This window comes from Tachypleus tridentatus, chromosome 3 (assembly GCF_004210375.1).
Source record: "Tachypleus tridentatus isolate NWPU-2018 chromosome 3, ASM421037v1, whole genome shotgun sequence".
Lineage (NCBI taxonomy): Eukaryota > Metazoa > Arthropoda > Merostomata > Xiphosura > Limulidae > Tachypleus > Tachypleus tridentatus.
Genome location: NC_134827.1, coordinates 90,375,025 through 90,391,500, shown reverse-complemented (window position 1 = coordinate 90,391,500; position 16,476 = coordinate 90,375,025). Strand labels below are relative to the sequence as shown.

At 31.3% G+C, this 16,476-nt stretch overlaps 1 protein-coding gene across 10 annotated transcripts in view; it reads left to right on the top strand.

Moving 5' to 3' along the window:
- Window positions 1–16,476, top strand: part of LOC143247452 (ankyrin repeat and IBR domain-containing protein 1-like) — a 200,604-nt gene that overhangs the window by 123,503 nt on the left and 60,625 nt on the right. For 6 of the 10 annotated variants that reach the window (XM_076495583.1, XM_076495584.1, XM_076495588.1 and 3 more), the window contains 4 exons: window positions 1,160–1,305; window positions 7,532–7,666; window positions 13,220–13,306; window positions 15,910–16,122. In XM_076495583.1, coding sequence (XP_076351698.1) covers window positions 1,160–1,305; window positions 7,532–7,666; window positions 13,220–13,306; window positions 15,910–16,122 — 581 coding nt within the window. The remainder of the gene's footprint in view (window positions 1–1,159; window positions 1,306–7,531; window positions 7,667–13,219; window positions 13,307–15,909; window positions 16,123–16,476) is intronic. The other 4 variants (XM_076495590.1, XM_076495592.1, XM_076495587.1 and 1 more) reach the window with 1 other exon arrangement.

Here is a 16,476-nt window from a genome sequence, read left to right as displayed (position 1 = left end):
TTTATTAAAAATTATGTGCTTCATTGGAGATCTTCTCTATGCATTCATAATTTCTATTTGATATTCAATCTTGTAAATTTTCTTAATACTTTTTTATATTTAAATAATGATATAGGCCTTTATAACTTTGATTCATATAGTGTTTGTTTATTTATTGAATTTGAAGCCTCAGTCTGCTGAAACTTATCATTTATGTATTTTATTTTGGTGCTATAAAACTACTAATACAATAAAAAAACAATAATAATAAAGTGTTTCATTTACATGTAATAAGTATAAAAACAAAAGTCTTTCAAAATTTTGTAAGGACACAAAGTGTAATCAACAGAAATATCTTGGTGTAAAAGTGTAAAAGTAATTATGTTCATATGATAGGTTCTTATTTGTCTACTTTTATTATATTCTTGCTATAAAGAGTGTTAATTAATGTTTTGGTGTAAAATTAACAAAGCAAAATTTGTTTTTATTTACAAATTTGGAACTACATTATTCAGGTTTATAAGCTAGATTTTTGGTCTAAACTTTAATTACCTAATCATACAAATATGAAGTATAAAAAAAGAAAATTTTTGAGATTTAACATAAACCAATGTAATTATTTACAAAAACGATAATTTTATTATTTTTTAAAGAAATACTTGATGCTGAGATGAAACACAAGTTGATATAATCATTATGAAAACTGTTATTAGGAAAGACATCCAGCTTTTATTTTAAAATGTTTATTCATATTAACATCATTCAAAGAAGACATGTCTCTTTCTTAAGAGTTTGAGGTCTTGGCCTATTCTTTACAAATTTCAATGTAGAACAGGAAGATTAACTCCTTAACATTTAAGTTGAGGCTCCCTTCTCATCATCAACTATGGGATTTTTTTTAATGTAGAATGATTTATGTTTCTTTATTTCTTATTTAACACAAATGCCAGTGAGGTAAAAAAATTAATACTCTAGTCATTTTCCACAAAAAATTCTTTTTCATTTCTGAAAATAAAATATGACTAGTTGTATTTAGGATATAATCAGAATAATTTTTTACTGACACACTATTGATTCTGTAATGACTGAATTGCTAAAAAATTAAAAATCATTGTGATTCATGATAATATTTTTTTATCCTTACAAGAATCAAATCTGTTTAATTTCATTTGGCATAAAGTTTCTGTCATTTTAGTGAGAACCACATGTGCGAGGACAGAAGATGCAGCTAACTGTTTGTGGCTAGTAACTAATTCCAAACCTTGCCCAAGTTGTAAATCTCCAATTCAAAAGAATGAAGGCTGCAACCACATGAAATGTTCTAAAGTAAGTCTTGCTATATAGTGATTCTGTGGTTTATAACTTATGATCACTTGAAGTGTCCTAAAATAATATTTACCATACAGTAATGGCTTCCACAGTCATACAAATATGACTGCTGGATGGATTGAAAACTGTGATTGAAAGAAATAAAACTAGATTGTTTTTAGATAATATTAATCAGGAAATTCCATTTCATATATCCAGTTAGGCCTGATTTGTTTTATTTTCATCAGTTACTTATATTCTTACTTATTTTTACATATTGAGCCAGTTATGTAGCCATGAAATTAGCATAAAACACTGATGAACAGTAAAAGCATTGATTGATATAAGTGCAACTTTGACTCACATCCTAGGTGTATACAGATATAGGGGATATTTTTCCATCTATAATTTTGGCCAAGCTTAGTAATAATTGTAGCTTATTTTTTTAATAACAAAGTTGTTGTTAAACTTTTATGTGTTGTTTGAATGATAAAATAAATTTACTAATGCATACAAATAAACAAGCTTTTCTGTCATCTGAATAATTTTCTGTTGCAAGACTCCTAGTTTACTCCACTCAACTAACCCTAAATATTCTTACCTTATTTATGTGTTTCCTGTTGTTTTAAAACAGACATGAAGTCTCAGTGCACTTTGATTTCTCTTTTTTTTTTCTTCCCAATTCAATTGCCCAGGAAAGCATGGTGTTGTCTGGTAGTTAAGAGCTTGGACTTGCAAACTGAAGATCACAGTTTTGAATCTCTGTCACCAAACATGCCCACCCTTTCAGCCATAGGGGCATTACAGTGTGATGTTCAATCCTACTATTCATTGTTGAAAGAGTTAGCAGTGGGTGGTGTTGACTAGCTGCATTCTATTTAGTCTACCACTGCTAAAGTAGAGGCAGCTATCACAAATAACCTTTGTGTGCTTTGCATGAAATTCAAAACAAAGCTAACCAATTGTCCAGAGTAATCCCATTGTACAAAAGCTACAGCTGTGTGAAGTGTTCTAAAATAAAAGTTACCTTACAATAATCCCAAGATACAAACAAATTACTGAACATGTCCAAAGCATTATCAGTTATCTTTCCTTTAATTTATTATGATATAACACTGTATAGAATCTCAGAAAAGAAAGGTACTAACAGTACACTTCAGCCTACATATTTTCTGAATTATGGAACCATTTCTACCTATGCTAAGATTTGTCCATGAGTGAAAATTCTGATTTGTTACTTGTTAAATATTTTTCCTGTGTGGCATGACAAACCTAATATTTTGAGATTGCTTCAATCATCCTGTTATGGGCATCTTTTTCTGTGCATGTAATGAGACTTGACTGAGTTACATTCAACATATAATTAAAGTACGTTCTTATCATGGTGTACAAATACACTTGGCATCAAAATTTAGCTAATAATCCAATTTTTAATATTATATAAGTCTTAGTCTCTTAATTTTAATAGTTAATATTAAAAAAAATCTTCAATTTACTACAGTATGAGAATTCTGAGATTTGTTCTCTAGGTATTATCTCTTCTCTAATTTATTTACCACTCCTCTTGGAAGTATAAAACTGAACATAAATGTTGTCAATGCTCAGGCAAAGCATAGTGTTTTTAGCCTACAATTTTATTTGGTTACTGAGCCATAAACTAGAAAGTCACACTGCTCTCGCTATCCCCTCGGTGTGGAATCCTGTACATGATGAGACCTCCCAGGGAAGGTTCTGTTCTTTCAGTTTATCTCCTCTGGGATCTAAACATCCACCGACGTGTTTGCTGTGTATGGTTACCTGTGAAAGGGGGGAGAGGATCCTGGTGGTTGAGTGGTCCGACCCTAACACACCACTTTGACCTTGAATTCCTGTAGATGGTCGACCTTGTAGTTGCCCTCCTTGAGTTAGTTGGCTGGTCCATTTGGGCTAGGGTCAACCAAGTACCAGTGTTGCTGCAGTGTCCTTGTTTGACATTGTAGTGCTTTCCCTTGTAGTGGGCACCGAAATTTTCCTTTTTTCATTATGGATACTCCAATTAAAAATGTTAATAAGATAGTGAAAAACAATCTATAGGTAAACAACCACATCTTGGCAATTCTTAGCATTAATCCTCACCATCTGTACCACCTGTTGTACCTCATTTTTTTATATTGCATTCACTTTTATACAAACCTTTAGGGCAAATGTCTCCCTTTTTCATTCAGAAGGGACTAGAAGAACTTGCTGGCTCTCCAAAGTTAGTAAAGAAGCTTTGATCTAGTGACATATTGGTGGATATATCCACGTCTCAACACAGTGAACTCCTCTTGCATTCAAAGGCTATTGGGGATGTACCTATTGAGGTTACACCTCATGCTACTTTGAATTCAACATGAGGAGTTATTGTTGAGAGGGATTTGAAGAACATCCCAGAGTCAGAGATTCTCGCTGGTTTCTCCACCCAAGGAGTTTCTGAAGTGAGGCTTATATCCACTCGCAAATGGGTAATTATGATGCCAACTAATGTCCTCGTTCTCACATTTACGTCACCATGTCCACCTGCTACTGTCAAGACAGGTTATCTTAATTCAAAATATGGCCATACATTCCAAACCCTTTCCGATGTTTCTAGTGTCAGCAATTTGGTCACTCAAAGAAGTCATGTTGTGGTTCCTTGATGTGTGCTCGTTGAGGTGGCAAGGACCATGATGTTTATGAGTGTGGAAAGGACCCTCATTGTGTCAACTGCAATGGCTCTCACCCATCCTACTTTTGTTCTTGCCCTAAATGGTTGGAAGAAAAAGAGGTGCAACGTTTGAAAATGATTCATAACATTACTCATCCTGAGGCTCACAAGTTGTTGTCCACCATTTCATCTCAGACATATGCTGCTGCAACTTCAACACCCACTACTACAGATCCCCTTCCTTTGGTATTGGGTAAAGGCATTTCCTTGGATACATCTTTTTCTCCTACCCCATGATGCAAAACAATAAGACGTCCTCTCTGATGCTTCCAAAGAAAGAATAGATCTCAAAATAAATGAAAAGTCTGGTTTAAACAGAAGGGTTGACCTCCATGGCCACCTTTACAAAAGGTTGATGAATCAACTTCAACACCATCCTATATATCTCTCTTGAAACATTTCTGAAACCTGCCAATACAGTCATCTTTTAGCAATTTTCTTTATACAGAAATGATAAGCTGTGTGATGGACAAGTGCATAGATGGGTGGCACTGTTGGTTGATCAGCATGTGCCCACCCTTCCAACAAGTCCCAAGATTTCCTTGGGTCTTTCCTTCCTTTACCTGTCACCTGGATTGATCAATCAGACCTTGGTAAAGAACAGCATTTCCATTTTAATTGGATACATCTTTTTTCCTTTTCAGTTAATGGTGCCTACCCCATGATGCTTGGCTAGATATTCTGATTGCTTTCACAGAGTAGCTTCACATTCAGTCTGTTCCATTAACCCTTCGTTTACCATCTATCTATGCAACTGGGGCATTTGTTGCTCTTGGGCATTGACTCAGGGTTTCTTACCCAACAGTTGCCTGTATTTCTAAGTGTCTTATCTAAGTCTTTAAGGGGGTTTCTTTAGTCCCAATTCAGGTGGCATTTTCCTTACTTCCTGTTTTTCCCATTTCTGCATAGTCCTTGTTGTTCTTTCTATATTAATCCATTCCTTCTGGCTCCATCAGCTGCTGAAACATCTGTCACTCTTGGTTTGGGACATTTTTATAGTCCTTCTTGCCCTTACCTTATCTCTGTATGCATCTCTGTCTGTGTATTTCCTGTTCTACCTCTCTTTGATGACATATTTTTCCTCCTCTCAACCTACAGTTGTTGTAGGTCAGATAATTTCACATCCTAAGCATTACCAGGTCCTTGTGCTGCACCTTATCCTTTCACCAGATCATTATTTTTTTTTCTACAGCATCTGTAGCTTGTGATGTTCAGGTCTCTTTCTCCTAATTGCCTTCCCTCAGTTTCTGATTTCTACCCTTCTCTTCATTGAGGTAGACTCCTCTGTTGTTATATTACTCACTTAGCTTTCTGACAAGGTCTTTGTTCTCACCTGTTTCTCTCTTTGTAATCTTCCTCTTCCTGTGGCCTTTCACTGATTAGCCTAACCACTTAGGTTTGATGTTAGATCCTTGTGGGTTATACCTCTTTGTCTCCTTCCTGGCATGACCTCTTTCACATCAAATGCATCACCTTCCCTTTTCCCTTGCTTCTTATCTTCATCAGACATTGGAGGATATTCTACTATATGGTATGTGGAGGAGTTTGAACAGTTTATCTCCCACTACCTATGCCACACTGTGGTTTCTGCTTACTCAGGGTATCACCTACTGCTAGTGGTTCTTCTCCTGACTTTGGCATGGTTGTGATACAAGCTAAGATTTTATTCATGCTTTCTTTTCTTTAAGGAGCCCCTGCTGCAGATTCACTTTGATTCTACTTTGTGGCAAGTGGTGTCTGATCAGGTATACTGTCTGTACTATGAATGGGTTCCAATTAGATGACTGTAACCATTCACAGATATCTGTCCATCAAATTCACACTGTAGCCCATGTTGATTCCTAAATTTCCATGGCTGTGTATGCTCACTCTTGACATGGGATGTTTCACAAGATCACTCAGTCCTGTGATATTTGCATCATAATATGCTCATCATGGATGGCATCACCCATGAATGGCATGGGTAAAGCAGAAAAGCATTGCTGCCCATTCCTTCCATACCTCGGTTGCATAAATCAGTGTGGTTTACTTTTAAAAACAGATTTTCATGATTACCTGTTGCAGTGTCTTGGGTGTTGCAATCCCTCCAGACTTCCCAATGCACTCCTTCTCTTTTTTTCCAGTGATATACAGGATTTCTTACCAGTTTCCAGTTCAAAGCCTTTTGGGTGGTTGAATGTGGAGGCAACCTGCTGAGTGAGTTCCATAAAGATGGCCATAGCCATTCAGTTCAGAGTTAGTCGATAGTGTTCTGCTGATATAGAAAGAATTACAAGGTCCTTCAGATGGGTGATTTTCCCAGACTTGAGATGCCCAAATGCACTTCAGCCATCTAATTTAGTGACATTCTCTACCCCTTGTGTGGATCTTGATATCCAGTGAGTGAGGTTTTGGAGATAAAGAGAACCAATCATATAAGTCTTCTCTTACATTTTGTGTTGTCGATCTTCCGCTCTCGGCTGCTTTTCTATGTAGTTGGTCACAAAAGGCCTTTGTGACATATTTCTACTTCTGTCATGAATTTTCTCTCATTACAAGTTTATTGATGACCCTGGTCATTTTAGGCTTGTACATGATCATGGGGGTCAAATGCATGCAGTATACTTTCCTCAGGTTCTGGAGATATATTCTCAGGTCTCTTCCTTTAGGCCACCCTTATAGGTTTCTGGACTTTTTCTGCCCTCATGATAATGTCAGTACTCAGCAAATGAGGTTTCAGATGTAGCTCACTTGTAGAGCATGGTCTGTTGCAGCCTAGCCACTCTACTTTTTATGGCACATAATCTTTTACCCACCTTTCATCATGAGATTGAGTAGTTCTACATCTTTTATATCTCTTTGTTCCACCATCCTTTCTCATGCAGATGTGCTCTTTTCTTGTTCTACCATATCTGGTCCTCTTGACATTATTACTTTTCCTGGAAAAATATGTGATGCAGTGCCTCTCCTCAAATATTCTGATCTGTTCCTTTCAGTTAAGGAGTGTTCTTTGGATGATTTCAGGGGATATGCCTGTGATTCCTTAACACCAGTTTCTCCTCCAATTCAATGTGGAATTCAAGCTAATCTTGTGCACAAATGGAAAGTACCATATTGAAAGTTGTAATTTTTTTAAATAAAAATGTATTTTTGATAACTATTTCCCTCTTCTCGCATTTCCTATCTTTCCTCCACACATTCTTCCAGTACTCACGTCTGTTGCCAAACTACAAAATGAAGTTTAGTAGTGTCAAATGCATCACATTGTAGTATTGTTTTCCTGTTGCTGGAGAGGTGGCACATAATGTTTTACGTGGCAGACCTGTTGGAACTTTGGGTTCCAACAGATGGAGGGTTGAAGGCTTGTTGTATGTGTTCAAAAAATGTTCATAAATAGAGAGCAGCACAAAATGAGAAAACTAATCTTGTGAGTGGACAGAACTACTCATCAGAAATAAATTTTCATTTAGAAAAATTATAACTTTAATATGAGGATTAAGTGTATATATTGTTAAATAAATTGTAAAACATATTTTCCAGTGCAAACATGATTTCTGTTGGGTGTGCCTGGAGTCATGGAAAAGACATAGCTCTGCCACAGGAGGTTACTTTCGATGTAATCGCTATGATGCAGTCCATAAGGCAGAAGAGAGAGCTGGAATGTTGATTTGTGAAGTGAGTGGTCTTCAAATCCAGAAATTTAAAAAAGAATAAGGCCATTTTGTTTTTTAATCATTAAATTTCATACTGACAGGTTGACTCTGTATATACTATCAAAAGCCTTAAAAGCAGGTGTTATTAATAAAAATGGTAAAGGTATCACCATTATATAAATAACTCATGATCAAAGTAAGTAGCCTGTATAGATCAGAACTAAATATTAATCAATGATGTTGTTAACCTTATATGTTGGCCAATTACAAGCATGCTTAATGGTAAAATAAAAATTCATAATGACTTAAATGCATTTATTCATTAGTTTGGTATAACTGGATAATTTGATTAATATAATTTATTACTTTTGAGAAATTATTACGTTGATTAGTGACATGTAAACTAATAAGTTGAACAACATTACAATTAATTTAAATATCATGAAAATAAACAACTATTTTAAATTGGTGTTTTTGACTATTAATATTTTAAATTACTTCAACTACCCCATGACTGAAATATTGCCATTATATTTATTTGCTGTTAAGCACAAATCTACTTAACATTGGTCATAATCTGTGGTATTGAAATCTGATTTAACATTATGTTGTTTTTTGTTTTCATTTACTTAAATTTTGTTCAACTTTGGATCAACATGACCTGGTTATTTAAGGGATCTCACAATTCACACAATATGAAATAAATATAAATTATTCTTTGTCATTTTAGAATGACTGCATTTTGAGACATGAAACTACAATTGTTTATCCTAAAAAGTTTTAATCTTGTAGCAGTACACATTTATTTAAACTTAATTTTATTGTTTTAATGTCCTTTGACATGTATAACTAAAGGTCATAATCCTGTTAGAAAATGTTCATTTTTTCTAAGTTTTTTTTTTCAATGAGGTATGAATACTAGGATTATCAATTACTAGCACAAACAGCCATTTACAGGGTAGTATGTCTGCTAATGGTACTAATACAATAAATAATGGATCTAAGAATATAGAATAGCATGCACAAAGCAAATAATGTATTATAAAATATCAAACCAGTTTATTAATTTGGGAATAAGAGGGTATGATAGGTTAATGTAACAAATGGATCTGATTTTCTAGTTTATGATTCTGGGAATAAGTAAGATTGAAGGCTGTGACATTATGCTTCACTTCAGTAATGTCTGTATTATAACAGCTAATTTATGTTAAATTTCATACTTGTAAGAAGGGTGGTAAATAAATTAGAGAAGAAAAAAAAACCTAGAGAACAAATGTCTCTATTCTTATACTTACGGGAGCTTGAGAATTTTTAAATTAACTCCTAATAAAATTAATAACTTAAAAGATAAATTAAAATTTGATTTGTTAACTATGTTTTGATGCCACATATTTATATATGTTCACAACAAAGTATTTTAATTAAATTTTCAATATAACTAAAAATTCATAATGAGCTTTTTCACTTACCCATAGCAAAAGGGTTAAATACTAGGAACAGATACACATTTAATGCTAGTGTTCATTATCTCTAGGTAATTATGAGAAATTACTTTCCACTAATAAGTCATAAAAGCAATGAAATAATAAATTATGAAAAGTTAGTTGTTACTGATGAATAAAACGTATGAATAAAGATTTACTTAAGTTGCAATGAAAACTTGTTGTACAGTTGTCACTTAAAAGCAAATAAATGCTTGAAACAAGTGATATTTTTCTTTTATGAAGTCTGTTTGTCATTGATATTGCATAAAATTTGTTATTCCCTACTACACAATAAAGCAAAATATGAATGTGTTAACAAGAAGCATTTATTAAAATGTTCAGAATCCTCACAATTCCATCATCAGTAATGTAGAGGTACAACCAAATAAACAGTGTTTGTAATTACAATATAAATATATACATAAGAAATAAAGTAAACAATTTAAATATAAAATTACAAGATGAGAAAATGAAAAATGTGAAAAATAAGTTTAAATTAATTGATATATATATATATATATATAAAGCTTCATATATTTTTGTATCTTCTTACTTTTTTTAAAACTTTCCTATAAATGTTTTATTTTACAAAACTGAAAATTTTGTCTTTGTATTAAAAAAAAAAAAGGTGAATTTGATTATAGTTTGGTTAAGTAGAATGTCATTTATATTGTACACGAGTAATTGTAAGCATAGTGAAACTACATGCATTAGTTTTTTTTTAATCAAATCATTGTTAATTAGGTTTCATTTAATATATCTTGAGTTTTAAATGTGTTTTATGTTTATTTACTTGATATTTTTTGTCCATTCAGTTACTTAGGTCAATAAAGTAATGTAAACAAAGCCTAACATGGATGTCTTGTTATCAAAACAAAATTTCTTGGATACAAAACAAAATTATTTTGTTTCATAAGAAAGTAAAAACATTTCTTATCATATTTTGATGTCATTATTTAAATGAAATATAACATGATAAATAAGCTTATATAAACTTCTAAAAAAATAGAACTAATTGTAAATGAAGGTTGTTTATAAACACTTTTTCTTTTAGCGTTATATGATCAAGCTAAGTCTCTGTGCAAATCTCTACTGAACTGGAAGCAATAGGAGATTTTACAATTTAAAAAAATAATGTTTGTGATGTATTTTGATCAATGGTTCATGATTTCTTATAGGTGAGATAATTCCATCACAGCCTAGGTTTAGAAACATTAATTCCCAAAAGTATCGATAAAAACTACACTTTTATTCAAGTTACAAGGAAATATTAATGACATTTTGTTCCAACTTATAATGACTTCCTTCCTAAAGGAGCTACAAATTCCATAGTAAGCTTAGAAAAAGTTCATAAAGTTTAAACAATTAATGAGTTTATTGGGAGTATGCTGGTACCAACACATTATGAAAATTTGCAATTTTCATTTACCTGTATAAGGTTAAAGTATTCTTTTTATTGAATAAATTTCAACTCTGAATGATTAACATGCAAATAAATGATAGATTATTTTCTGTAATTTATTTAATTCAGTTGTGTAATTCTGTCCTTAAAATAGACTATACCACCTAGTCATGACAGAGCTAATTGCTATATAAAAGTCAGTTGTGTGGTGAGGTTCTGCAGCAGTCAGTCCAGTTATGAACTAAGAAACAATTATACCTAATTCAAAGTAATACACGGTGTTTGGAAAGTCACTGTGCACTTATATATTTATTAACAGACATGTTTCAATATAGAATACAGGAGACAAATATGAACGACAATTATAAACAATGTTGAAAGTGACCCCCCGTTGGCATCAATACAGGCCTGGATCCTTCTTATTTTGTTTCTAAACACCACTATCAGTTGCTGACTTGAAATAGACTGAATAAAATATGATTACAAAACTGCACAGTGACTTTCCGAACACCCTGTAGAAGAAAAAGACATAACATTTTAACTGCATGATGTCAATGTAAAATGAATTGTTCCTCTAAAGCTGTGAAACAGTACAAAAATTAGAATATAAGGATTAGATTGAAAGTGGTGAAAGATTAAGATATACTAGTTGTAGTAACTAACAATACATTTTATGAAATATGAATTTCTGTAAAAATACACCTCAAATCATGATTGATAATCATTACTTTAAAGAAAATTGTTCAGTTGAAATGCAAGTTTGCTGGTAAAATAGAAGCTTTCATTAATCAAAAATCTTCACAGCTATTAAAGCACATGGGTCTTATTCTGATTTTTGTTATAATGTATTTTTGTTTTGTTTTTTTGTGCTTTCAGAGCATGAATATTTTATTTTAGATTTTTTTTTCAACAGCAAAACTAGAATGCTTTGAAGTTAGAGGGTCATTGTCAACATCATTAAAGTTTTAATGTTTACATTTTGCTTGGCTTGTTATAAAGTAATGTATAAATATCATCAGAATTTTCTACTTGTTTGAAATAATATCAGATGTTCAGTAATAATAGTGTGAAGCCAGAAGTGATGGTTTGAAGTAATAATTTTTTTTTCTGTAAAATACAGAAAGAGTTGTGTAAAAAAAAGAAAAGATATATATAGGGTTCTATGATAATGAAAATCATCAGAATATAGAAACATGTGACATTTCACATGTGACATGTGAAGATTTTTATGTAATTTCATCAGTAGTTGTATACATTATTTGTTAAGTTTCAGTGTTTTACTTCCATGAAAATTAGTTATTCCCATTAAAATACATAGTACTAGACTTTGTGATTTCTCTGTGTTTATAATTAATTTTTCATTGTATACTTTAAATTTCACTCTGTGTGCTGTACTACGTCAGTGAAAGTAAGGTCAGTTACTTAATTTAAAGTGTCTCCTTTCCATGATAATTGTTTCTGAACTCTTCATCCCATGTATGAAATGACTTATGTTTGGTTATAAATCTATTAACTTATGCCACATTACTGTCAATGTGGTCAGGAGAGTGTACAGCTGGATGTTGTAATTCACATTTTTGTTCTCTAGGTCACTTGTATTTGATACATTGATTCAACATTGTTACTGCATAAAAGTTAGATATCCTTTTTTAATACTAAGTGTATTGTACTTAGAAGTGAAAACTGTAAAAAAAATTAAAACATAAAAGCCAATGAAATAGCTAGTAGGTAATAAAAATGAAAACACACTCAATATTGTTACTGAAAAAAATGAAGTTTAGCATAGTGGTGGATAATTACTTAAGCCATTGAGGTGGTACTCTGCTGCTAGTAGAAAATCAAATAGAATTTTAGAATGTGTTTATAGTTACAAGTTCAAAAAGTAGTTATCTCTACATCAATCACTATTTAGGTTTTACTTGGAATACTATATACGTTTTTATACCCTTTATACCTAAGAAAGGATATTGGCTTAATTGGAAAGATTTTAGAGAAGGGTTAGTTTAATAATTCTGGGAAAGGAAGAGTGATCTGGTAGGAATACATAAAGATTTTTTATCTTGAAAATACAAACCAATCGCTTTGATGTTTCAAAATTAACTGGAGAACTCACAGAGTAAAAGCCTCTAATTTATTTTTGTTATATTCTAAAAATAGTGAGAGAGAGAACATAATTGTAAAAAACTTTAAAAAGCAGGGTGGGCTATGGTTAAACAGTTTTCTTTTTATAAAAGGGTGGTTATTTTATAAAATGCATTGCTTTTGGCTCTACCATAAGTTGTCACTTGAGAAGAGTATAAAAGGGAGAATTGATAATCTTCTGTAAGATTCTGTTGGTTTCAGTTTTACCTTTTCTCAAGTGTGGTTATCATGTGATAGATTTAAAGGGCCAAGTGATCACTTGTTATGCATATGTCATGCAATATAAAATGCATCTTGCAAAAATTAATCTCACAAAGTAAATATTTTATACTGATATATGCACTTTTGTTTTTGCTATAAAATATAAACTTTCCTGTTTCCCTGCATCTAAAGAAAATAAATGTTAATTAACTAAATATTTTGTACAAGCAATAAACTAAAGGTTTTAGTATTGAAATTGTGTGTATATTTTAAAAAGTTGGTTAAATATTCTTCTGTTTACTGTTTTGGCTATTAAAGATTTTTCTATTTTTTTCATTTATATTAGGCAGAGGCAAAAAATAAACAGATGCAAGAGCTGAAACGATTTGTTCATTATTACACACGTTTTAAGAATCATGAAAATAGTCATAAGGTAAGTAATATATTCTAACACTGTTTATTTCTGGTATTGTAAGAAATCAGTCTAACATTTCATGATGTTGTTTTTTGACATTAGCATTTATAACTTGTTGCTTTTGTCATTGCATTATTTATCTTGTTGTCTTAAGCAATTGTGATAATAGATTAAATCATTTAAATTTAAAAATCATATAAGCATGTAAAAGTGTAAGTTGTTAAATGTACACCTTGAAATGACTGCCTGGGCCTGCACATATCAATGAATTACATTAAAATAATTATGTAAGTACTTTTTGATATGATTTCTTATTCACGTGTGTATAGGTGCTTCAGGGCTCAAAGTTACATAAAAATAAAAGAAATAATGTTTGAAATATGTTTTTAAGTACAAACACATATACTTATGAATTTAGTATGTGCAGATTTCACATTCAGAGAAACTTTCTCTTTCTAGCAAAAAATGTTGTAATAAAGTTCAACATTTTTGTAAATTACTATGATTTAATATTATTAGTGGATACTGAATAATGCTTGTTGGTTGGTTTAGAGTTTTGCTGTTTAAGGTATTTTCTTCTTGTTTTTTTTCTTAAGCCAGATTGTCTGGTATTATCTTTTTTGTGCTCCAATTAAAACTCTCTTACAATATTGATTTTAGCATGAAGTAATTGCAACTTTATTTTAAATTTGTGTAACATTAAGTTAAGTGTAACACATGTATATGATTTTATTTAGGTGAAACAAGAAGAGAACTCTTTAAAACTAATATTTTTTCTAACATCAGAAAGAAACCAAATGTTCCATATTTGAAAACAATATTAAAAGTCTGTAAAGTGAAACTGATCTAAACAGGAGGAAAAGTTATGACATGGCATGGTGGTTAGGGTGTTCAACTTACAATCTCTGAGTCATGGGTTCAAAATACATCACTGAACATGTTTGTTGTCATGAGAGCATTTTAGTGTGATAATTAATCCCTCAATTTGTTGGTAAAGAGCAATCCAAGCATTGATAGTTTTGACTACCAACCTTCCCTCTCTGGTCTTTCACTTCAATATTAGGAATAATATCCCAGATAGCCCTCAAGTAGTTTTGTGTGAAATTCAACAAACGATAACTGAAAAAAAAATTGCAGAAATTTCATAAATAAAAAATTTAAAAACTTTGAATAAATATTCTGGATGTCCTCTTTATTTTTACTAATTACCATTAGTGTTATTCTAAACTGTGTACTTTATAAATAATTGATTGCAACCTATGTGAAACACTAATAACTTAATGTGTACACAGGCAAGTATAACAGGTTTTGAATTTCTGTTATTAATTATACATAACCTGAAATTGTCTATTTCTTTTGTGTGTGATATGATGTAGTTTTAATTACTTAAAAGAAATGTTTCCCCTGTAAACCTGGTTTTGACATTAACCTTGCAGAATCATGTTTCATTTGTTATGATTTTGCAAGTGGTATTTATTGACTCTAACTTACTCATCCAAAGTATTTTTAATGCTTTGATTTGCAAAAAATTTACATTTCTACAGCTTTATACAATAATATATAGCATTGTTTTGTAATACACTTAGAACAAAGACTAAAAACATATTGAAAAATTAAAAATGGTAATCTTTAAAAAAGAAAAAGCAAATGCTTTTAAAATGTGTTATTTGGTAAGAATGTTTAGGAAATGTGTGTTCTAGTTTTATCATATACAAATATTTTGTAAAATATACGAGACATTAAGTAAAGCTGTTTCAGTTTATATGTAGTAAACTACTTTCAAGTTGATTGTCAACCAACCTGGATGAATGAGAACTTGTATGAACAATCAAGTTATTAGAGCGTGAATGCTGCACATATTTCCAAGATATTGTGAAATATATATATCCTAAGGAATATTCATAACATGACTTAAAAATTGTTGAAATCTATATCAAACTTTAGTAAAAGCCTGTAATGCACATTTAAGTGTAAGTAATGGCAACCTGATGAATATTTTTCTCATTATATTAGCTGTTACTTGAAAAGCATTATGACAGTTTATTTAAGAACTGCTGAATCTCTGTGCAGTAAGTTTGCATATCTTCAGTAAAACTAAACTTTTGGTTATGACCTTCTGTAGTAGATTAATTTGTGCTTTAATATATCATGTCAAATTATTTTTTGATGTTTGAAGTACAAGTTTTTCATATCAATACCTACTTTCCTCTTTTCATCACTTGGCTGATCCAATGAATTGTTTTTAATATATGATGTTTTTAATGTGTGCTTATTCTTTTCTCATTTTATTCAGTTAGTCCATATTGAAAACCATAGGTTCAGCTAAACCAGAATAAAAACTTTTTTTTTATCTCTCTAACCTGTAATATTCAACTTAAATATTGATTTATACATTTAGAAGTTTTGTACATGTTAGGCCATTTACTCGTGTTTGGAAGACCATGTATTATTAAAGATTTCATTCATTTGTCTGTACAGTTAAATGGCTTGTATTGTAAGTCACTGTCATCTCTTCTGTTGAGGAATTTTATCTCTGATGTAATTCTTATAACTTTTGTTTTTTTAAATGATGAGCAGAGAACCCTTGTAATTTAAAAAAAGTCATATCACTATATTTACAGTTAGAAGAACCACTTCTGGATACAATCAGGGAAAAAATTGAAATACTGACTTCCAATGTAGACGATCCTGTTGCAGCTGAGTTGGAAACTCGCTTCCTAGAAGAAGCAGTGCGGGAGTTACTGCGAGCACGGCGTGTTCTCTGTGGTTCATATGTTTATGGATATTATCTTGAAGATAATGGCTATAACAAGACAATATTTGAATTTATGCAGGTAATAAAGAAACTGTAACAGTATACTTTTTTTTATTTACCATCTTGACTTTTCTTATCCTGTCTCATATCATTTGCATAATTTCTAAAACCTCCAAAGTATATTTCAAACATTTGTTTTAGTAAGAATTTATATTTTATGTTATTTTATATACCATAACTATGTGTGGTCTGTCCTTTCATCAGCCTCATAACTATCGTAAAAAAATTAGTAAATAAATATAAATTTTAGCTTTTTGTGCTAAAATTACTACATATTAAACACAAAAATACAAATTTTTAGTCTAAGTAGCTTAAATCTCATAACACTATATATGTATATACATATTTTTTATTATTTTGACCTTCCAGTCAT